Source organism: Mercenaria mercenaria, chromosome 12, assembly GCF_021730395.1.
Source record: "Mercenaria mercenaria strain notata chromosome 12, MADL_Memer_1, whole genome shotgun sequence".
NCBI lineage: Eukaryota > Metazoa > Mollusca > Bivalvia > Venerida > Veneridae > Mercenaria > Mercenaria mercenaria.
In genome coordinates, this window is record NC_069372.1 from 52,804,663 (window position 1) to 52,829,403 (window position 24,741).

General features: G+C 33.6%; 1 protein-coding gene across 1 annotated transcript; it reads right to left on the minus strand.

Annotated features, from left to right (window-relative positions):
• Window positions 1-1,892: 1,892 nt before the first annotated feature.
• Window positions 1,893-20,289, minus strand: LOC123535297 (cartilage matrix protein-like). The gene is made up of 12 exons (XM_053520081.1): window positions 20,086-20,289; window positions 17,160-17,184; window positions 11,776-11,944; window positions 11,223-11,400; window positions 10,846-11,080; window positions 9,426-9,536; window positions 7,218-7,515; window positions 6,472-6,734; window positions 6,035-6,067; window positions 5,105-5,529; window positions 4,648-4,780; window positions 1,893-4,121 (listed from the first exon to the last, which is right to left on the minus strand). The coding sequence occupies exons 1-12, from the start codon at window positions 20,128-20,130 to the stop codon at window positions 4,114-4,116; spliced, it is 1,923 nt and encodes a 640-aa protein (XP_053376056.1). The 5' UTR covers window positions 20,131-20,289; the 3' UTR covers window positions 1,893-4,113.
• Window positions 20,290-24,741: the final 4,452 nt, after the last annotated feature.

Below are 24,741 nucleotides of genomic sequence, written 5' to 3' on the forward strand. Positions count from 1 at the left end.
ATCTGTTCGATAATACTTTTATACCTACGACTTTAATTCTGGTTTCTGATCAGATGTTTTCTCCTAGAAGCTAATCATTGTTATTCTTATTTGACTTTAAAGCAGTGAGGTTCCGGTATTATTTTTATTGGTATCTGCAATTGTAATGTTAGCTTTGTGCTTTGTCGAAAGCATCATTTCTAAAGTTTAATGTTTTGAATGATTCAGACAATAATTGCACTATTTATCGCAGCATCAACCCTTTCCTGCAAAATTACAGACATAGTTGTGCTTAAATTTTATGGATATTTTTTGCAGATCTTACTGTAATAATATATTTTAAATACTGCAGTTTTATTTCCATTGCAAGTGCTTTAACATATGCTTGCATTTATTGGTTTGGCTGTTCAACAAAATTTTCTTACTATATTTATGAATGATATCTAAATGGTGTTTTTATTTCTAAATTTCTAAATGTAATCAGATTTAATTACAGGAACACGTGTTGATGAAAAATTAATAAAAAAATTAGGCTGTTAAATATCACAATCCAATGCTTAAACACTTTTTGTTGCACTATCATTTTGCATAATTTGAGTTCAAAGGCATTCAGGTTCTAGTTTGTGTTTAGGCAATAAACTCTAAATTTATATAGATAAAGTATAGATATTCACCATGACATGACAGTATTTCTCACACACAAAAAAACGAAGCATAATACAAAGGTCAATGTTCATCTGAGATACCAAATGCGTAGGAGTGTCCAGACCATACCTCATCCATTTTAAAGACTGGCAAAACTCTTGCTTGTACATGACAGAGCTAAAAACAAGGGTCAACTTCATACTTAAGTGATGCAAGTCAAAATAACAACACGAACTATAGACCTGGGCCCAGTTGTTCGAAACTTTAACAGGCGATTAAGCTAACGGTTGGTTAAATCTTAGAGTTATATTTCGACATTTTAGAAGACTCAGAAAAACAAATGTATGAGTTGGGGATAATGAACACTAAAATGTCTTTGCAGTAAAAGCAAAAATTCATGCAAATGTTTCCCACCAAGACAAATATTTTTAATCAAAATTTAACAAACGGTTAGTTTAACAGCCGGTTAAAGTTTCAAACAACTGGACCATGGCCACGCAATCTTGGGTGTTTCAATTAGCCGTTTTGAAAAATCATACACTTCATAGTCGTATATCAGAAAAATGAAACAGACTTATCTGATTTTCCTATTCCATAATAAAGTTTTACATTTATTTTTTTTCTATTTTGACCTTGTACATTATTCTAAAACGCCTCAATGGCTATGATATGGAATTTTAATCCCTTTAAATATCTCTGTTAAAAGGTTTTGATTTCATTGAAAAAAAAGGTACGTGCACTTTCCTTTGTAAATTTCAACAAGTTAGACCATAAAATTGCAATCTTGATCAATTTGACTCTGGATTATATAAGCCTTGGGTATATTTTATCAGCTTACAAATGACACACTCATGCAAGATCTGATAAATATTTAAAAATAATCTTAATTTTACACGGGCGAATAGAATAATGAGGGATTTTCCTATAAATTTGAACAAAATAATGTTAAAACAATATTTGGTCCCCACAATGAAATGAAATTTATTTTGTGGACTGGTCTGCAAGCTTGCCACTGAAAATGTCGCCCTCTGCGCTTTCTATTGATGAATTGAACGTTCCTAAGTCTTTGATCTTTGATGCCTGGCTCAAAGAATCAAATAGTAAAACTGTTGTTGACGACACATTGCAAAATTGTCAGAAAACTTTGTATTAAGTGAGACAAAATGCTTTCTGACACGTTAAGGATCCTTACAATCAGGTATGGAACAATTTATTTTCAAACGGTCATCTGGACAGAAAGGGATGTACCACATGTAATTAAGCCTTGATTTACTTTACAGGTTTATTAATAAAATTTATTAAAACTGATTTTTCACAATCAACATGTTAATGATTATAACATAAATGTACACAAAATATCTGAAAAAATAAATAATAGGTAAACATCATTTCAAAACGGAATACCATCAATGTAAGCACATTTCCATATTATGTTTTAGATATGATCTCAAATGATTACATTAATGCAATATCATAAAGATGATCAAGTGAATATACATGTGAAATATATAGTTTTTCTTAATACAGTGTTCATTCTAATGAGAGAGGTCCTTAATTTTATGAAAATATATTTTAGTACAAGATAATTGAAAGAAATTCAGCAAATTAAAAAAACTGTATGGTCCAATTTTGAAAATAAAAGGCATGTGTCTTGTAATAAATAACAAGGTCATAAAAAAGCGGATGTATGTCTAGACTTCCCATTGTCTTCAAGGAATAATAATAACAAGGACTAATTTATTTTCATAATATGAATTAACAACAACCAATGTGTATACTATAATTTACTGCGACGTGTCCCATATTTCCATACTTGTTGCTACCGTTTGAAGCGTAGAGCATTTTGAATTAACTTTCTTCAGCCTGACTATTAAAATCATGTCATGTGTACTGATACCATCAACATTTTTGCATATATTTAAAAGCCTAATTTCACCCATTTATTGATGTACTAAAAAGCATACTAGCTGAAAATATGTTTGTCAGATCATAAAACAAATTATATCGAGGACAAATTTCGAAGCTCTCGGCTTTATCAAATACTTTATACAACTTCACAAAAATACATTGGATATGTTAATAAAATGAATGACATATGATTCGACATGTCATCAACTATTCCTCCCTGTAGAATATCCCATCTTCAAGAATTGCGTTTATGATAGAACGTTTGGTTTCGAACTGACCATAATACGTATACATCTTTAGAAAAATTCTTACTTTAATATTAAATGATCGTAAATAAATGTTAAAGAAATCACTTTTTAACACATTATCTAACAGACTACACAAAATAATAAAGTGTTACAAGAGAAAAAAATAAGTTAATTGATGATAACATATAGACAAAAATATAATGACATAAATATAGAATCGCATTGCAGTTAGTGTTTAATATATACTTTATAGATAATGGCTACCTTTAACTCATTATGAGCTGTAAAATCAATCTTAGTTATTTTCTATAAATTACATATCAAGCTTTAACCACTGTCTTTCAGGCTGAAAGTAGCATGACGCAATGCAGGCTAGGCTAGGGTCAGAGCGCTGTTATCACAGATGTAGGCAGAGCCGAGTTATCCCGGATACAGCCAGTGGTGATACCAGTTTATCACGGATATAGCCGAAGGCAGAGCCGAGTTTATAACACTGGACTGAACAAACAACATCGAAAGCACCCCAATGACTATCACAAATAAGATATAACAAGCAAATATTTGAATGTTATTTACAATTATACAGAAATAACTACGTTAAACTGGATCGCGTATTCAACCTTGTATCGGATCATTTTTATAAATAAGAACTACATTACTACAACGATCTTATACCATATATTTGATTGTATACTTCATATTGCACATACCCACAATGTCCTTATAGCAACTCCAAAAGTTTCGCATATTCTTTTAGAAATTGTTCATGAAACTAGCTTAATTAAAGCTGCAAAGTACATTGGTGAATAACTTATATATTTGGACAATGTATTTTGTGGCCAATTTACAAGGTTTAAGAGGATTGTCATATACCCTTTATATTTAGCACATGCATCACAGCGCAAACATAAAAGTGCCAGCTCTTGTCTTTTCAAGATAGATAAATATGACCTCATAACACAACTTAGCCACATTTTCTCGCATTCTGTTCCTATTTCAAAACTTTGCATTTCACTCAGTATCTCAAATTCATAATATGTTTCAAGCATTATGCAAAAGTATGTAGGAGACTTTTGTTTCCATTCAGTCCCTGCTGATTAATGTAAACCTCGTTCCAACGTTGTAACAGCGGCTGTCCTTGCTAATGGCATTTGTTTGGTCCATTTCAACGTTAATAATATGTACATCACCCACTTCAACACTTTATATATGGAACAGCCAGGCCGTAACCACTCCTCAATCGAACAGGCCATACCATCTACCCTGAGTCGTCGAAATGTTGGAATTTGGAATCACAGATAAGCTTAACACACATACCACGTCCACATGTAACTTAAAGTTCTGAAAAACAAGAACAGATCATTTGTCTTGGATTTAAAATAATATATATTACGAACAGTTTTCGAGTTCTTATGTCATATGATATACGTTGGCAAAGACCTCAGAAATTATATGGAGAAAAACCGGTTGATTAAAGGATTCACCACTTTCTTGATTCTACACACAACTGAAGACAAAAGGCGTAGTAGCCTTTATTCAATATTACATGGACATTGACAACGTACTGATTCTACACATAAAAGAAGGTCCAGGTCTAGGAACATTATTCAATATTACACAGACATAGACGGCGTACTAATTCTACACAGAAAGGAAGGCCTAAGACGTTGTAACCTGGTCCTTTATTTAATATTACATGGACATAGTCAACGTACTAATTCTACAAACACAAAAAAGGCCCAGGTCCATTATTCAATATTACACAGACATAGCGTACACATTTTACACACAATAGAAGGTTCAAGACATAGTAGCCTGGTCCATTATTCATTATTACGCGGACATAGATAAAAAAAATTGAACATACCATCACATAATGACTGTAATAATCTGTCTTTCAGTTTTTCAAGTTCTTTGTATGATTTTACATTGAAGAAATGTTGGTTTGAAGACTCATCGCACATCATCAATAATTCCTCCTGTGGTTCATCATCGCCAACCTATGCATTAGAAAATAACTATATTAAGGCACAATTCATCATGGTAATCATACAATAGTCATTTGATATATACAAAGAGATAAACTTTGGTTAGGATATTAAAAACGTCATCAGTATGTTTGACGTGGCTATCTGAAAATACTACATTGTTTCTCTGGTACTCATATGCTCTAATTTTGCTTTGTTAAGTTTTAACTGAAACTGATAGTTATAGTTCTTACTTGCTTAACATGATATTAACTTGAATTACACCATTTCAGTACCACAAGAATAAGTCATGGATCATTACGTATATGTAAGGAAGGCGGGACCCTAAATAGTTACCTGGACAACATAAACTTCAACACCATGTATCTTCGCTCTTTGAGCTTCCGTCAGAGTCTTAAGCGGCTCTTCCAAGCTTCCATCTATAATCAGTATTGCAATTTTCTTCGCATGTTTTCTTGCACCGTTAGTACTTCTGAAAGATCTTCTTCTCATCGTATGAATGATTTTAGTAAAGTCTGTGCCTTTCATGTTGTTAAAAGTTTGCTCAAACTCATGCTTGCTGGAGTGTGCTCCTAAACCGAAACCGATTTTGTCGTCCTCACATTCAGCTGACATCAGACCAACGTGGATGTTGTCGTTTTCAATGTCTAATTCATTAATCAGTGACTTGATGAATCCCAAAGCCGTCCTTGTATTGCGTTTACCAGCATTCAAACTGTCCATCAAGAACATTATGTCGGCTTCTTGTTTACTGCCACATTCTGTTATAAAAAATAAAAAGAATCCCATATATATCATTAAATAGTGTGTACTTCTTTTCTCTTTAGTGTTTTCCGGTCAATATTACTTACATTGTTGTAGTTTTTCAACTTCCTCTTTAGAAGAATTCATGAATTGAATGTAAGTAATGATAAATCTGTTTAAGACTTTTGTTTTGGGCATCTTTTTCTACCAAATGGTGTACAGACAAATGAGTTTTCCTATATTTGTATGCCTGTATGTACATGTTGTGATTCAATATTTCTACATCAAATTCAACATTTATCATTTTCAATAGAAGTATTAGTGCCGAAAATTACAGGAATACATTCCACAAACGCAGAATATGCGTGGCTATGAATTCCAATTCTTCATAACTGGTACCAAATGTTTAGAATTAAAACTGACAAATGTGTCACATGTTGTTAAATATAATTAAAGCACAGTTGGGAAAAGGTTTGAATTAATATCTTTTAGTGTTCAGGAGAAGAAAATATCAAAACTTACGTTGGTCCTGAACAGTTGGCGGTGGAATAGCAACTGCAAAGAAACAAAAATTCTGGTCATAAAAACTTGAATCATAAAAAGGTCATAGATGGCTTTCACTAAGATGTCCGTAGTGCCATATTGTCACAGACGGTGAATATTGCTGTTTAAGTCATCATATATTGAAAACGGAAGATACTTCTTATATGACAAACACGCATTTTCAGAAGAAAGGGTGCTGTGACACACACCTTAAAGATCGAATTGTACTATTTTCAGGCATATCCTATACTCATGGCAAAAGAATTTCGACCATTGACCATTTTAATTTGTTTTAAATTTGTATACTCTCCATATCACTGTCTCTAGTATAAGTTAAATTTACGCACAATTATCTTCACTACCTACTTAGTACATAAAACTAATTATCAATAACCAAAATAAAGATTTTATTATACCTTGACATGTCTGCAAAGCAATTTCTGCAACAATTTTATCTAGTTCATCAAAGCTGTCTAATCTGTAAATACGCTGTTCGTCGGAACCTGCGATAATACGTAATTCTTCATCATCAACCGTGTCCCCAACTCCGATGGCAATGTACTTGACCCCAGCTTTGGTCGATTTCTTTGCAATATGCTTAGAGACTTCCAAGTACTTCGATGGACTTCCGGTGATTATGATACCAACTTGCGAAGCCTCGGGTCGAGTAAATGACCTCCTGTAACGACAAGTACCAACATTGTAATAGACATACATGTATCTCCGCTTTTTTAAAGAAGCATTGTGCTCACTTTGTTTTTTTTTTAGTTTAACGTTACACCGGCACAACCAAGTCATACGTTTGGTGGTGGATGACACTAACGGCACCTTGATAGAACCAAGCCAGCTGGATGTAAGCATTCTCCAACCCCAGTGAGGTTTTGTACCCTCAGCAGTAGGGGCAATGGCTTTACCACTCTGCCACGAAGCCACTTCACGTTGACTCTACGACCGAGCCTACAACATTTTCATTTTTTGTGTGTTTGGCGACGTGTGGAATTTGTGAAATCAGTAATATTAAAAAGTTTCCAAGATTTGCAAAAAATTAAATTTTTCTCGCTGTTTTTATTTCAAGAAAATTTATATTTTCAGTTTTGAATAATATCCTGATTAAAAGACATTTTGAATATGCCACCAAACATGACTAGATAAAACCTCTTACCTAAAACTTTTCGTCAGCATTTGGCTAAGTGCCAGGTCAACGCGGTTTCCACCTGCAGTCATTCCAAGTTTACTCATGCCTTTCTGTACACCAGCAAGACTTTCGTATTCAACAAGGTTAAACATTTCCTGAATCTGGTCACTATACAAGAAAGAACCAATTCTCGTCGATTCCGGGGAGATATCAAAGTTTTCTGATAGTTTGTTGAAGAATTCAGCCTGTTTGATATAGTCTTCGTCGTTGATGTTATCAGAGGAGTCAATTGCGAATACAACGTCCGTTCTTCTACCGGCACATACTGAAATGAAAGACATCCATTCTAAATATTGTGTAAGTAATTAATTCACGGTACTGTTTACATATATTTTGACTAAAACACTACTTCTTTATTTCTGCCTGTATAGGCGGTCAGGTAGTATTTTATGTTATTACGCTCTGCAGTGTATTTATCAGTTTAAAGGTACTGGAAAGACTTGTATATGATTTATTTTGTATGTACTACTTGAAACTAACGTTTTCATGTGAAATATTTGCATAGTATTAAACGTTTGCAAAACTACAATAAAATTTAAAGAGATTTTTTTTACTATAATGTTTACGGAAAACAAAAAGCACATTATTTTCAGAAAAGAACTAGTTTACTATTTAAGTCTATTGAAATAAGAAGTGGAAAACAAGCTATTTGAGACTCCTCAAGATTTCTTAAGATGTTATTATTGGTTTTCAATTGAATGCAAACCATGTTTTCCTGTCATTTCTCAAAGACAACTGTTTGTTTTCTGCCTAAACAACAAAAGGAAAACAAAATATTTACTAGATATTGTTTACTTCTCGCTCTATGTTTGATGCATATTTGTGCCAAATATAGTCTGCATGAACATAGTCAGTAATCAGATAATTTCCGACCGTAGAGGGTTGATAAGTCGGTTGTGTTGTTATTTATACTTAACATAAATTTATCATCTCATCTGTGAATTTGTAAAAGGATGAACTGTTTGAGTTTAATTTACTAGTCATATATTTTATATTCAGTTGCATTTTATCAAGCTGTGATTGAAGGGGAATCATACCTGTTACATTGCAATATCGTACAATGTCATAGACATTAAACTACTTTCTATGTATGTTAATGGAATGCATGTTAATTTATCAACTGCAGTTCGCACTAGACGAATTTATTCTTCGGGTAATCAAGTTTTATTCTAATATTGCAGAAAAATATCATTCCGTAATATTAAGAGCTTGCATCTCTGTGATCTGATTGAGTCTTCAAAGAATAGCGTAATATTTAACTATACAATAAAATAAATGATATAGCTATTTGTAAAGTACAAAACTGCTTTAATTTATTCAGTTAATGTCTATTAATATGCACCGTGGTGATTAGGTAGTAATCAGTAACGGCTCGTTTTTGCTTGCATGCAAACAGATATCATCTTTATGCAACAAGATCATTTTGTTACTTCAAAGAATAACATGCATACTTTGATAAATAGCCATAATTATATAAGACTGAATTAATTACTTGTAAGATCGTACGCCCACGGGATATACTGAAAATATTTGACACGAAAAAGGAAGAATATAAAACTGTATGTTCTAGGAATATAATGCTTTTCTTTCACACCAGTATTAGTGAACTCACGTAATCTGCTCGCCCGCGGGTTAGGCAAAAACATTCTCAGGGAATACAGGAATTTACTATGCAATTAATTAAAACAGGTGTCATGTCTGAATACAGATATACATATGAACGTGAAGCTGCAAGAGGGGTGCAATTTTTATTACGTTTTTGCACCATTAACCCCTTCTTTCTATTTTGCTATTACACGAGGCAAGCTATATCACAAGATGTATTCTAGCTAGCACGTCAACCTCTGGATGGACAAGAAGTGTTTGGTGTTAACTTTGAAAAAGACGCATTATTATGTCCACGGTGTTCCGTCCGTTGTGTGAGATTATGAACTACTTTTGAGTTGTCCTCTTTTCTCTGTCGTATGTGCGATGCATAAACAACAATGCGCTCATCCCATTGCCCTATATAGCACGTGTGTTATTATTTACTAATTGCACATGCATCTTTTTGTGTTCTGTGCCTGTGCTTACATCTGTGTTTAATGTCATATTTTTTAAATCGTTTTACTAATTACGTGCTCACCTCTTTTTACTGCAATGTATGTAATTTATTCTGAAAATATATGTACTAACCTCTTCTTGCTGTGTCATACAGTGAGGTAGTAGTGGTTGGTGTGGTCGTTGTTGTTGTTGTAGTGGTAGTGGTAGTCGTCGTTGTTGTTGTTGTAGTGGTAGGTGTCGTCACTGAAATAAAATGCACACACATGAAAAATCTAGATAATTCAGGTCATACTTTTGTTTGTTCTATAATTAAATATTGACCTTTCTATTTAAAGAAGAGCTTTCTTAATAATGATATTAGACATGCATCTTTTTTGTATTCTTATTTGGCTACAAGGCGTTGTGTTAAGCTCCATCTGGTTAAGTAGTTTGTTCTTTTATTTATATCATTATCTTCTTATGATGTTTTATACAAATCAATATTGTTGCCAAATTTTGAGGTTTATAAGAGTGCAAACTGTAACCGCCCTGCATTATTGCAAGTACAGATGTCTGAATTATATCTTTTAGCTGATTAACAAGTTTCTTCTAACTGTATTAATATATTTGTAACATTGCGGTTTTATTTCATTTGCAAGTGTATCATGCCTAAAATATGCAGATTTATGTAATCTCAACATGTGTTCTTTATAATGAAACCTTTAAAATGAAATTAGGTTATAAAATATCATAATCCTCTACTTAATTGTTTTGGGCTGCATTATGATGCCATAATTTTTAAAGTTAAAAGGTTGATAAAGGTTAAAGGCTTTATTAAGAGAATTTACAGCCTACTGTCTGTTTTCTTGCCGAGATGATGAATTCAAATTTCTACTTAATACCAACATATGCAAAATTAATTTGTCTCAAAGCAAAAGCGCAATATCTAAGCTGCGACAAGAATCACTTGTTTACTGCAAGTATCTTATCCACCAATTTTGTATTTTTTATTTCTTTACCTTGAGTCAGCTATTTATCTTTATTTCGCCTTGGCAGATAACCACCAAGGTTTAAATTCAGGTCAACATTCCATTGTTCACATATCTTAAGTAATCGTGAAGGTCAGATTTTTTTTAACGTAAGATTTCAATTAACAATTTAGATGTGTTTTAAATTTAGGTTTAACGCTGACTGAAAATGGCGCATTCACACGCCTTGCCATTCTTTGATATCGTTAGTCTGTATGGTTAACCAAGCGTCTGCCTCGTTAAAACTTCATTTGTTTTAATGTATTGTAATGAATACTAGCTTTATCTGGGTGTATAATAGTTAAGAAAAACAGCAAGATGGATTATATCTTTAAAAATATTTCTAAAATGATAGCAGATTTTATTTTACGATAATGAGCCATCTGAAGCGTGAAAAAATGTTATCGTGTCTAAGTTGAGACGTCTGTCCTAACATTACCTCACGTCTAAATATTATTACGGCCTGATAAAACCACTGAAATTTTATTTTAAGATCTTGTAAGTATCGAGCCATAGAATTCTATCGACGATAAATACCAACTAACCTCTGCAAGTACGAACTGCCAATGTGCTTTTGATGGCGTCTAAAGCCGAATACCCGTCCACTTTAAACATATACTGTGAAGATGGTTGACTTGCAATGCCTGTCAGTTCCTTTTCGTTAATCCGGTTACCGATACCAATAGCAAACATCGTAATTTTCTGTGCCTTGGATTTAAATGATTCGTATACTGTGCGGGCGATGTTTTGGGACTGACCATCCGTGAGAACAATTGCAATCTATAAATAAATTGGAAATCGTGTTCATTTTATTTTCCTTCAGAGCAACAAGATCAATCTATTATAACTCAATGGAAGGGCTTGAAAGTTTAAATTTACTCAGCAGAATTGATTTATTTTGGAGAAAAGAACTTTTCGTTACCTTTGCAACATTTTTTCTCGCGCCACGCCTTTCTCTGAACATGCGTTTGCGCATGTGCCAGATAGCTAGTCCTGTATTTGTTGAGTAGCCTTGATTTTGACGTATGCGGGAGACAGCATTCCTCATGTCGTCTCTATCGTAGTAGTCATTCAGGTAGAACTGACGGTACACATGGGAGCTAAATAGAAAAAAAGGCAAAAATACATTATTAGCTTTATTTTAGGAACAAATATTAATCGCAAAGGTTTAGCTTTGAATTAAATTCCATATTCAGCAATACAAAGACACAGACTACAGCATGTCTTATAGAAATGCCAATTTTTCTTTAAGTTTCATTACAGAAGACCTTAATACGGCTTCCAATAACAGTGTCTGACTGTTTAGCGGACGTACCACTTACGAGAATGTACCTTATTTTTCCGTATTACTACCGCCGTAAAGATTTGTAAACTTACATCCTATGCGACATTCGTGTAAGCACACTTTACACCTGTGCTGGCATGATAAAGTACAGGGAAGAGCTCCATCTTGGTATCCAAAATGTTACTTTTACCTGAAAGTTGTCACTCCAACACGCGTGACGTTTTCAGCAATTTTGAACATTCCAATGACGTCTTTAACGAAGTCCAGTTGTTTGAGGAAATCGGGTCTCCAGATGCTGTTAGAAACGTCCAGAACAAACATGACATCGGCTGGTTTGTTACCACAGTAATACTCAACATCTGCAACGACACAAACATTTGAAAATATAATACGTGTACATATATTATATGATAAACTGTCTCGTCGTGACGTCTTCACAAACCTAATGTTCGTTGTATCGACAGAATCACGCTCATTCGTAGTATGAAAATTACCAAAATACACGGATTATACAATACTTTACTGTAGACTGAAACTGAATAACACTTGCAAAGTATTCAGGCATACAACAGTATTGTGTATGGCAATTTGCAACAAATAATAAAGGATCACTGTGCATTTCCTTCGAGATATTGCAAAATGATAATGCTTTGTACTGAACCTTGATACATATTGGACCAGGATGTGTTGTGTTATTAATCAAAATAATCCATAACCGTAATTCAATGCAAAACAAGATTCTATCAAAAGATACAGTGTTATCAAATGATTTTGCAAAAACTTATCGTATCATTAATTGAGCCGTGCCATGGGAAAACCAACATAGTGGGTGTGCGACCAGCATGGATCCAGACCAGCCTGCGCATCCGCGCAGTCTGGTCAGGATCCATGCTGTTCGCTAACAGTTTCTTTAATTCCAATAGGCTTTAAAAGCGAACAGCATGGATCCTGACCAGACTGCGCGGATGCGCAGGCTGGTCTGGATCCATGCTGGTCGCACACCCACTATGTTGGTTTTCCCATGGCACGGCTCAATTATATCTCTGAAAATCTTATACCGCTTGACTTGACTGATGGGTTTTAAAATTCAATGTTTTGAATATGTGATGAGAACAGACATGGAAATATCAGAAAAAAAAACGTCAAAGTTAAACAGTACATTAGTTATAAGGATGTGTGCTTTGTTCTCAAAACACCATTATAAAATGCAGGGGGTTATTTATAATTTTGTATTTTTTTGGTTTACAAAGACCTTCACTCACATAATCTTAAATCAATATTAGTTTAACCAATTTATTTTGCATCGATTTAAATACTTCTTCATTCAGGACATATCAGTAATGTTTGTTCATAAAGTCAAGGTTAATACTACATCAAAGTGTATAAAACTTCCCTTCCTAGTAAAGTGATAGACAACACTTAAGAGCTTAAACGTTTTATTTGTTATATAATGTAAGCCATTAAGTTAATTTACGCAGTAGCCACAATGAAGTGAAGGCTATTGTCAAGCTACAAGGCTTTATCGTGATAAATGTTATTATACAGCCATCAATTTTCATGAAACTTAATGTTTATGCAAATATAATGGACTTTTCTTTAATTCGGCGACGGTATTTCAAATATTTACTTTTGTAAATTTTCGCGTTGATCCTCAGCGAGCAGATATTTGATAATAAGCATGCGACGAATGCATGCCAAGAAATGCATACTACTGCGCATTATGATTTAACGGGGATAAAAGTATTTGTGATGCTGCTGTTGGCTTTTTGTCAACTCAGAAGTGATACAGTTGTCCGATCTGTGGCTTTATAATTTTTCTTGTCTGTATGTCACAATGTCATTGCTTTACTTTGCTTGTGTGATTTTGTTTAGATGCATACACATACTGCTTAGGGGAGACTGGGTCCTTGCAGTGTGGTTATTCCTAAAGAATTTTTGTCAACGTGTTTTGTTTCATGGCTATGTATTCAAAACATCAAGACATTTGCGTGGCTCATTGTCTGATATACCACGGTTAACAAGTTCAGATGCGAAGAAATTTAATAGCCAAGCATGTATGCGATGAACTGTGGTAAAGCAGATGATAAACCACATGAAGACATTGTTTATTTTAATTTTTACAAAACTTTAGCCATGTTAGAATTTTTCTTTCAATAATTGCACCAATAGTTTACAAGTACCATCTAGCTGCCGTAAATTTAGTTACTCCGTACTCGGACTGACTGTATATTTCCTGTCTGGGCATATCCCTGTTTCTATTTACTTTTCTTTTGCGTTCATTTCGTCAAAACAGTTAATTTCAGTTAAGACTGTCACCCAGTAACAGATGAAGGGAGGGATTAATTGCACAGGAGCATTGCCTTTAATAGTCAATGAGTACTGCAGCAGACAGGCACATTTTCCTTCGGGCAAAGTTACTTGTTTCGGTACGGAACGGCACAGTCATTATTCAACATTAAATGCCGGGTTGAATTTGAATTTTGATCCAGTTTTATAAATTCATTACCGAGTTTTCATTACCGCTTTCATCACTGTGCACCGCTATGGAGTGTAGACAGTTTACAAATAAATGCGCAAAATCCGATAATCTTACAGGTGAGTTAAAGATAGATATAGTGGGAGGTAATATAATCATTCACAGCCTATTTATTTACCTATATATCTGTCTGACTAACGATCTTGCGTCACTCAAAATAAATGTTGCGAGTCTTAATAATCTTGGAAACATCTAATCTATTTCAATAGATAACAGCTTAAAAAACTTTCTCATAGAAATGTACGTCGATCCACTTCAGAAAGGTATATAAAAAACATGATTATTACAATTTGATATCTTTATTTAGCTTAACCCGCCTCTATTGCATTCCAATGTTTGGAAGGATTTTCAAGTAATATAGTTTACTGTTTATTTCCTTCAATTTACACTTTAATACCCCAAGATTGCCCATTATTTCAAATGTAGTAGTGTGGCGGAAATCGGGAGATCCGTTCATTTCAATGATCCAACGATTGAATGCGACCTGCTCAAATCTTTTCAATGTTTTAGCTTTCGTATCAACTTTCTTTACTTGAACGTTTGCCAGTAGCGTATAAATAAAACATTTTCAAATGGAGTAAATACGCTTTTGATATAATGAATAATATCAGTTTTTCTTCGTTTTTTCAATTTTTGCTGCTCGTTCATATAAACATTAAAATAATGTGCAAATACAGTTCCTATAACTGATGGGGGGAAAAAACGAACACAGTAGATACGCAAATTTTGCCGTTGTGTGCAATTTAACTCATACTTGTCTACGACATCCGTTGCCTTTTATTCACATCATTGTCATAAAGTTTTAAGTTCGTCCCCTCTCGAACTACTATATCTTCCGTATTGTTCATACACCGGGAAACCAGAGTCGCACTGAGAAAACCTACATGTATGATATAATGATACTTAAGTTAGTTTGAACGACGATAAGCTATTCAAGTGCTTAAACGACCGATTTCGGAAGTGTTTTTTCTTTGCTAAAATTAGAAGTATTTAAAAGTAGAAGTTTGTGCGTTTCCAAAAAGTATTACCCATTTCCTTCCTTGAATTACTATTAAAACAAAGATATAATAAGAACTATATTTTTCCTAACAACTGTTGTTAAAAAAAAATTCTGATCTTAAACATGATAAAGCAAATTGCGTGAAAATGTTAATATGTCTGTTTCAATTGATTGTTATCATTTTTATCTTAACGCCTACATTGAATAATAAAAACATATATTTCGAGATGAATTGCTATTAAGCATCATTTGCATAACTACGAAGTGTGAGATTTGAGGGGTTTTCTGTGTGAAATTTTAAATAAAATTAGAATGAGCTGAGCTTGTAATGTAACAATGCTTCTGAGAAAAGTTCTGAACGAGGATGGGACTGGAGTCATACCTAAAACATATTCCTAGTAGACCTCATAAATAAAATAAGTGTAAAATGTTCGGAAACTTAAAGAAGAAGAAGAAAACCCCACAAAGATTAAGATCCGACAGGAAAAAGCCTTTTTTCAAAGACGCATTCTTCTGTAGCAGTGTATGTATGAGATTGTTCATATTTACTAACACACAAATTAATTAAAACATAGATAACGCGTACAAAACAAGCAAATAAAGGAACACTGTTCAGAACTACCTCGGAAAGGTCAGGGGGCGGGAGCTGAATAAAATATATGCGAAGATTCTTTGGAAGCATTGGACTCAATCAAGCAAATAGCACCAGCTTACGCAGAACTCTTTTATACGGAATTTTGAAAGGATTCATGATCCTGAAAGACCAGAAAATAACACTAGTGCAAGTATACGGGTACACTTCGACGGCCTTCACAAGGTACTTCAAGACTGCTATTAAACCGGTTGATTGTACACAAATCCTCACTCGATATCCACGCAATGTTACAGGGAAGCGCTGCTAAAAGTTATAACCGCCAGGTGAAGGAGTCTTACTCTATTAAAGAAAGTTGGTCAACAATTTGCAAAGATCGAACTATCTGAGAAAAAAAGAGTTAAAATATATTTAGCCGTTTGACCGTTCATTCATTTACGCAACACTATCCATAAGTAGATCTTTGTTAATCTGACTGATAAAGTGCATCCAAACTCTAACAATAATGTCATATTCATACGCCAACGTCATGATAAGGACGAGACATTTGTTTATGAAATCCAAAAGAAAACTACCCCTGGCTTGTATTATCTAAATCTGTATCAATGGTTATCTCACTGATTGTCAATAAGTGTGTCAAGTTGTTCTTCATTGTACAGTCCTTTCAAATGCACTTATTGTTCGTATTAAGAAAAAACGCTGTGTTTAATCTTGATTAGATTATTAAATGTTTACAAACAACGCCGCTTGTGGAATAGGTGAAACAATTAGAGGCATCCTATTATATGACAAATGACACATTGGCCACGATAATATTGACAAGTGTTTGCATACTGTACGACTTTACCAGTTAAAACGATAAATACCTGTAGCAGCATAATGACCGGAATTCCATTAACAAAAGATAATTCGATTAACCAACTTTAAAAACACAGCAGAAGTTAAGCTGAACTTAGGCATATGTAGTTTAAAATGGTTAGATTTTATTACCAACAGTTAGGTTGTAAAGTTATAATACATAATTATGATTAATTGTTTACGAATAATAGAATCGACATTTAAGGTGCTCGTCTTCAGTAAAGCCCATACTGAACTCTTTTAGTTTTGCTGATAAATCTATAACTCATGTCCGAACTATTTTGAAAATAATAATTTATATTATATGAACTAAGTCATAACCGATATAGGACTGGAATGCATTCGCCTCTTCTTAATAGCTTAAAATTAGTGTCTTGTTAACAATTATTTTGTCAGTGTTAAATTAGAAATGTTTAATTACTGCAGTGTGCGCTAATGTTGCACGTGATCGCATGAAATACGAGATGTGTGCATTGTTCTCGCATGTTGATCGTTTGCCTCTTGATTAAATGGTTTGTGATACAAACTAGACTGATAATGTCTACATTTGCGTAAGCAAATCTATTGATAGAAATTTAAGTAACTTACCACTTAACGTACGCCTTTGTGCTACCTGAAACAAAAGAAGAGAAAAAGGTTGATATAGGCTTTTTTCACACCAATTTGATACAAATCTGATACAATGAAACAAAATTTGCATACCAAATGGCGACAACCTGTCATTAACTGATAGTCTGGAAATTATGCCCGAATAAATCTCAAAGGCTACTGTCGAAAGTTGTATTTCACATGGGTAATATTATACTGTTGATCTTGTTTCCTTTAGCTTATCGGTGTTTTGTCAGATTTTGGGTTAGAAATTTGGTAATTTAATTATAAGTTACCGTTTGGAATATAAATCATCTTATTGCTAAAGCTATTAGTAACCAATTTTATTGTTTGGTTTGGTGATTATCATTAACAAAAAATGCAAAAAGTAAACAAAAGTTAATTTGAAATGCAAAACGAGGTGTTATGTGTTGCTTTTGGCGGTTGCACCACTTCATTTAAATACTGTTTTTCTATTTCCTATATGTTAATAACAGAAGAAAGAATAAATTAAATACCGAGGCGTTGCATATCTGCACATGCCGCTACCGTGAGTAATAATTTTAATGAACACGAAAATAAATTTTCTTTCAATAGATTTAATTAATTCTGTGGCGTAGTACCGGTATTTTCTAACGTGTGGGCGCCAAATGATATTTCCTTCATGGTTAAATGACTGAGGGAATTTCAAACGAAAGCAAAAATTGAGTTGTATCAACGGAAAGTAAATTGTGCACGTCGTTTTTTCCAGTGGGTCAAGTATGGTTTGTGGATGATTACATAATAAGTACTACAAATGTAATTACAAGATGGTAAGGGGAATAGAAATAACACGGTATCACGTGAGAAAAGTTTGCATCATAATCAACAAACACACTGAGTAGGAAGATAGAGATGTTTTTATCACAGTAACAAAAATAGATAAGAGTTTTTTCCCCATTTTATGGTTGAAAGCTGTGGGCACATCAATCTTAAATACTAAACATATATGGTTCACACGAGAAGTACAAGATATGCAAGGGAACATGCTATCGTCACATCAGAAATACTAGATATGTATAGTGAAACAGGTGGCTTCTGGGATGCAACCGCTCAAATGATAACAATGTCTGTACAAAACACTGATACTGAACATCGCAGAAACAAACTGCAACTTAGCATTAACAAAACGACGACATGAAATGTTTGCTATGAAATCAATCTTGCATTTGTTACATAATAATTGACCCCATCTGGAGCTAATGAAAATGAAACAGTGTTATGCGTGTTTCTACAAGTATGCGTGCAAAAGCATTATGCGGACCTGTTTCCAATTATTATACGTCTTGTGTAAGAAAACCACTTGTTTTACGCTTCAATCAAATTAGCTGTTATAATGATTACAAAGCACATTGTAAATCTTTACGAAGAAAGTGTAACATTTAAGATGACAGTTTACATCAGATAGATTAGGTAACTATGTTGATACGGTATCACTATCATTGCACTTTTCTAATTATTCATCCTAACTATGTAAATTCCGTGTCATTCTTCACTATAAACTGTTCGCCCTACTTTGAGAAAAAAATCGACGTAAGCTTTGCATTAATAAATTTTAAAGCCTGTGACGCTTTTACGATGAAAATATGTGTATGAAATTTTTCCCAGAGCACAATTTTTAAATGGATATGTATCACAAGAGTTATCAAAGTTGAAATTACTCAAGCTGCTTATTCGTGCCCCTGAAAAGTTCCGGTCTGTTCCAGCCGAACTGTATGTTATGCAATACTCAAAATAACTATAATTGAGCCGTGCCATGGGAAAACCAACATAGTGGCTTTGCGACCAGCATGGATCCAGATCAGCCTGCGCTTCCGCGCAGTCTGGTCAGGATCCATGCTGTTCACTAACAGTTTCTCCAATTCCAATAGGATTTAAAAGCGAACAGCATGGAGCCTGACCAGACTGCGCGGATGCGCAGGCTGGTCTGGATCCATGCTGGTCGCACACCCACTATGTTGGTTTTGTCATGGCACGGCTCATATTATTGTTAAATACCCCACTTTGATCGGTCTGCTGTGAATCTATTCATGAAGAATCTTATGAATAATCATCTGTCATGAGTGATGTTTGAAATCTTTCGGGGGTGAGATAAATTACGAGAATTGTATCCTTACTACAGGTGGATAACTGATATAATCGGAAATCTTTGTAGTTGTTAAATTGGATACATTAGAAACTAACAACAATGGAAAGATAATATGACAGACAAACCACGAGGGGTATCCTGACTTTTTATTTATTACCAGTTTTTTATAATAATTACAATGTGATCGTTTTTAATTGTTTAATTTTTTTGTGATATATTGAGACTTCGCATTTCAAGCCAACTTAAAGTTGTTAAAGTCGTCTTCATAACGTATCATTTATAAGCATATCGGATAGCTATTACAAATTAATTAGATTAGAAATCCTTCTGCATGAATAATTATATAGAAATGATAATACCTGACAAAGCAAAGCTAATTTACGAGACATAACATATTAATTATAGAACATAATATCGTGACAGTATACAGTTGTTATTTTAGTTCATCTGAACATTTATTGAAATGTTGTTGTACAGGCCGTAAAGTCTCAACCAAACCAAAACAGTGTTCATAAAAATGAAATATAGATCATAAACTAAAACAAAACATCTGATAATCATAATAGAGTTTGACAACAAAATGTCATAATAGTTAATATTTGCTACATCAATTGCATATATTTGTATATTTGTTGAAATATTGCTTTAAATACCAAATATTCAATCTAATCCAACAATAGCAAATTTAGATAGAGATAGTGTTTTTTTCACAGACAAATCTTTTTATATATTTTTAAAATTATTAACTAAAGTAAGTTCAGTCCTAAAAATCACGAAGTATTTTTCAAAATCACTTACCGTTAAAGAGCACATTAAAGCAAATAGATATCCAATGAAGTACATTTTCAATTCAAGTTTAAATTGCACTGAATAGAGTTTGAATTACTGATAAGATTGAAAAATACTTAAAACGTTCTCAATCTATATTTCAGTGTACTGCGACTTTTACTGTCTTTGCAACATGCAGATTATATAATACTGTGAGGAATTTGTCCTTTATATACCGTGAGATATGTGGGTACCTTGATATAGTATGTTTACTACGTATCGGTAGTAAAACATACAAGTGGGCGTGATTGTTATCATGTTTGACACGCGTTTAAATTATCCAGCCAATCGAACCGTTTCAACTGAAAACAGAGGCGGACTCTCTATGCCGTATTTAGGCATATTGTACGTTTCATGTATAGTGCAGTGTCGAAATCACGTTCCACTCATTAAGATTCTTTCAAAAACAATACTTTTGGATGACGATATATTAAGCGTATGTTATAACCAAGGGTTGACAAGGTGTAATTAGCCGGTATAATTAGATTTTGTCAACTTTTTGTTTTTCTGGTGAACGAGTGCATAAATTGTTCATAGTAATTTGAAACAAATATTTCCATGTCACGTTCGGATATGTGCAGTTTAATATAATAATTTATTATGCTTCCTGTTAAAAAAACACTTGAAATCCTTCAGTTGACATGTTTGCTACTAGGGTGTGTCAGAATACATGAGACGTGCCGGATGTACGAATTCTAAGTATATGTAGAACATAAGTATTCATATATCCTGAGAAACATGTCATAGTATTATTAGTGTCATATAGGTACATTTTGGTATGTTTGGGATCAATCATTTGCAGTAGTACTCGGATGTTGATTTTATACTTTTGGTCATTTTGACTTATTGATTTGATAATGTAAAGTAAACAGGCGTTAACACATGTTGACAGAAAGTAGTACTTGAGGTGTCGATATCATCTACTAAGTGTAAATCACTTAAGGGAACAGCAATAAAGTCTATCAAGCTAGCTATCGGGATATGCAACCAATATTAAGGATAAGATGCGGAAAAGAAATAAATTTATTCGACTGGGTGTGGCTTAAGATAAAGTCAGTAGTGAAAGGTTTCCAAATTGCGGTTATAAAGGAATGTTTAATTGGTTGTATCGGGATGTTTATTTAAATGATAAAATAAAACCCTTTAAGCACTGATCACATCAAACGTAAACACAAGCCAAACACGAACAGACGGCGTGGTTGAAAGATTTAATGGCCGAAGTACCTTTTATGCCCACTGGCAAGATACATTATAAATAAAACAAGGGTATTACGTTAATGAATTAAATATATTCCACCTTCTGCTGCGTGTAAATGGTACAAACCTATTTTAGAACAAAGTTGTGAGTTCTACTACTTATTCAAATAATTTAACAAAAACGCTGTATATATATAACATTATGACATTAGAGAAGTTATTATTATTATTAGTAGTATTATACCACATTCATATGGCACACCTATCTTGCAAACATGAACGTTAAAGAGAAGTAGCCGCAAACACCTGCAATTATATGTTTATACATTTCACGACACGACCTAGATTGACACATGCACTAGCTCTAAGTAAATTGCTGGCGTTTAGTACTTGCGTTTAACTTAACGTCGTGAATTAATTCCTGAAGACCGCTTCCGTTATGCCATTTTGAAGCATAGAACGCAACAAAACAAAATGATAGCAGAATCGGTTCGACTTAGACTATTCTTGCACAAACTTTCTGTCCTTAGCAAGTCCTGATATAATTGCAGAATCGGTTCGACTTAGTCTATTCTTGCACAAACTTTCTGTCCTTAGCAAGTCCAGATATAATTGCAGAATCGGTTCGACTTAGTCTATTCTTGCACAAACTTTCTGTCCTTAGCAAGTCCAGATATAATTGCAGAATCGGTTCGACTTAGTCTGTTCTTGCACAAACTTTCCGTCCTTAGCAAGACCAGATATAATTGCAAAATCGGTTTGACTTTGTCTATTCTTGCACAAACTATCCGTCCTTAGCAAGTCCTGATATCAAAGCATATAACATAATAACTGCTTTACATATCTGAATCTCACACGAATGGCGTTCAGTGTCTGAGTCTACCTGTAATAGAGATTCTCAATGAAGCGGACTGGAGAGTAAACAAAACATATCTAATCAGTCTGTATGATACAGACATGCAGAAATGTTAACTATTCGATGTATGTATATAATTATTCCTTCTGAAAAACTAAGTGAACAACATTGCAGGGGGGCTTTTAAAATATTCAGGTTAATTTAAAAGTTATCTATCGGGGATAGCCAGGGTGAAATACCTCACTGGGATGCGATGGCTGAATGTATATTAAAGTTATAAATAGAATAAAAAATGAATGAAATAACTGGAGTAATGCCGCAGTTATTTAGGAAAGATGATTCTAGAATATTGTTGAAATTGCGTAGAATGACTACATTCCTAAAAATTCTCCTTTTTTTTCAAAAATAAATGCCACATTAGTACTGCATTTTTTGTGATTTATTAATTGTTATTGTTCATGTTAAAACAGATATTTGTACTGATGTGAAATCATTTCTGTCGTTTCGAGCAATGCAACATTACGCATGTACATGTTATTGTACGAATAATTTATTATGAAACACTTACTAAAGGTGACATTTACTCGTCTGCATCTGGTCTTTATGAGTATATTGTACAAGCATGATTTGTATATGGCAATTTATCGGACCTCATACACGTTTCCGCCAACGTAACGTGTAGTGTCTTTATATTACTTATCTTGTTAGTAGTACCATGTAAGTGTTTTATGAAATGATGTCCCGAAATTAATTTTCAAAGTATCATTTTTAAATTTTGACTTATAAGCTGAGTAAACATGTGTTGAATATAGACCGGTCATAATTATAGCGTATACAATGGACCGGCGAATTATATTACAGTCGTGTGATTGCTTCCAACAGGTGTACAGTAAATATAGAAATGCATTCTGTGCATGCATACGTCTCTCACGTTACTGGCATTTATATTCTAAATATAACTAATGATTAAACGAATTAGATACATCATTGTTGAAACAAAAGATATTTATTGAGGGAAATAAACAACAAATAACTATTTATGCAACATATAAATAATAAGCGATATACCGCTGTTCGTAACATTACTTATGTAAATCATTGTTTACTTTCAACCACAAGTGATTACAAATTTAAATAAAATTGGGTGTGAAATTTTACATATCCTATTACGATAAAGCCTCCCAGGAATGTCTTGTCAATTATTCATGGACAAATATGGTAAAACGACAGATAGCATATGATGTAAGTCGGATTTAAACCTGATTAAAGTTGTACATCTTCATAATTATTCAGATATTTGGCAAAACAGAAGCAAAATTACTCTCGGCGCCACGGTATTCTATGCATCCGATTTGTTTATTTTGAAAGTTAAATTGTTGACATGTAAGTTGCACTAAGATGTGTTAATCTAAGCAGTCCCAGAATTAGATTAAGACTTTCGGCATCACAAAAGGCCTGTTCACTGAATACTAGGTATAGCCCTGTTAATTTTAATCAAAGTGCACATGCTGCGACCAATATGCTGAACTATACGCGTCGTGGCTCATAAAATGTTATTGTCATAATATAAAAAACGAAGAAACGATCAATGTTACTTAATATAGATTATTAGTGCATTCTACAGATTATCTTTATACTTTATTATCGATATGATCGATTTCTCTTCTTTGATCATTGTTTATTATACGGTCTAAGGTGCAAAATAGGTGATGTTGGTACATTTCTTTGCACTTGCTTAATGATTATTATATAATATGAAACATATCCTTATATATTTTTCCTTGTTTCATGTTCATTCATTCTAAAGTACTGTGAAGAATGCGTACTTTTTATGAGCACGTTTTTTGCCCCTTTTCCTCGTAAAAAACCCCGGCTTTTAGTAAACACCTTCTACAATCCGATATCTCTTTTACGTTAATCACCCTGTCATGAATCCGCAAAAACACTCACTGTTTTTTTAAGTTCTATTTTTATCTTGGAACGCGCTATTTGTGGTTTTTTCTCGCCAACTGCGCATCTGCCATGAATTATATCAGGTCTCTGGTACACCATTATTGAATGCTTGAAGAAAACAGTTTGGAGCCAAAAAAATCTCCTTTAATTTGCCCGGAATGTAAGACTACTGATGTGGTCGATTAAATTTTGACAAGGGACGCGTGAAACTTTGGCACGAGTAAACTGTGCTCCACTAGTGAAAGTTCTACAGTGCCTAATTGGTGCTTGACATTTCCCCAATAAAACATAATGTAGAAACATTGTCAATTATATCTGGAATTTCTGAACAGATATTTGGCGGAAAATCTTCCAGAATATTGTGTTTTGAAATTTTATGACATATTGTAACAATATCAAGATCATATCTAATTAGCGGTAAAAGGTTTTGACAATTCTGTTTTTTAAAGAACTATTATCTCATCAAGTGTAGTTAGGTGACATAACGTATCATTTCGATTTACTGTTAACTTGAAATCCAGCTTTTTCATGGTTAGGTCAAAACCAAAAGTAGCCAAATTCATCAAAAGAAATGAAATGTTTCTATTTGTAGTAAAACTTCCAAACGCTGGTCGAAGAAG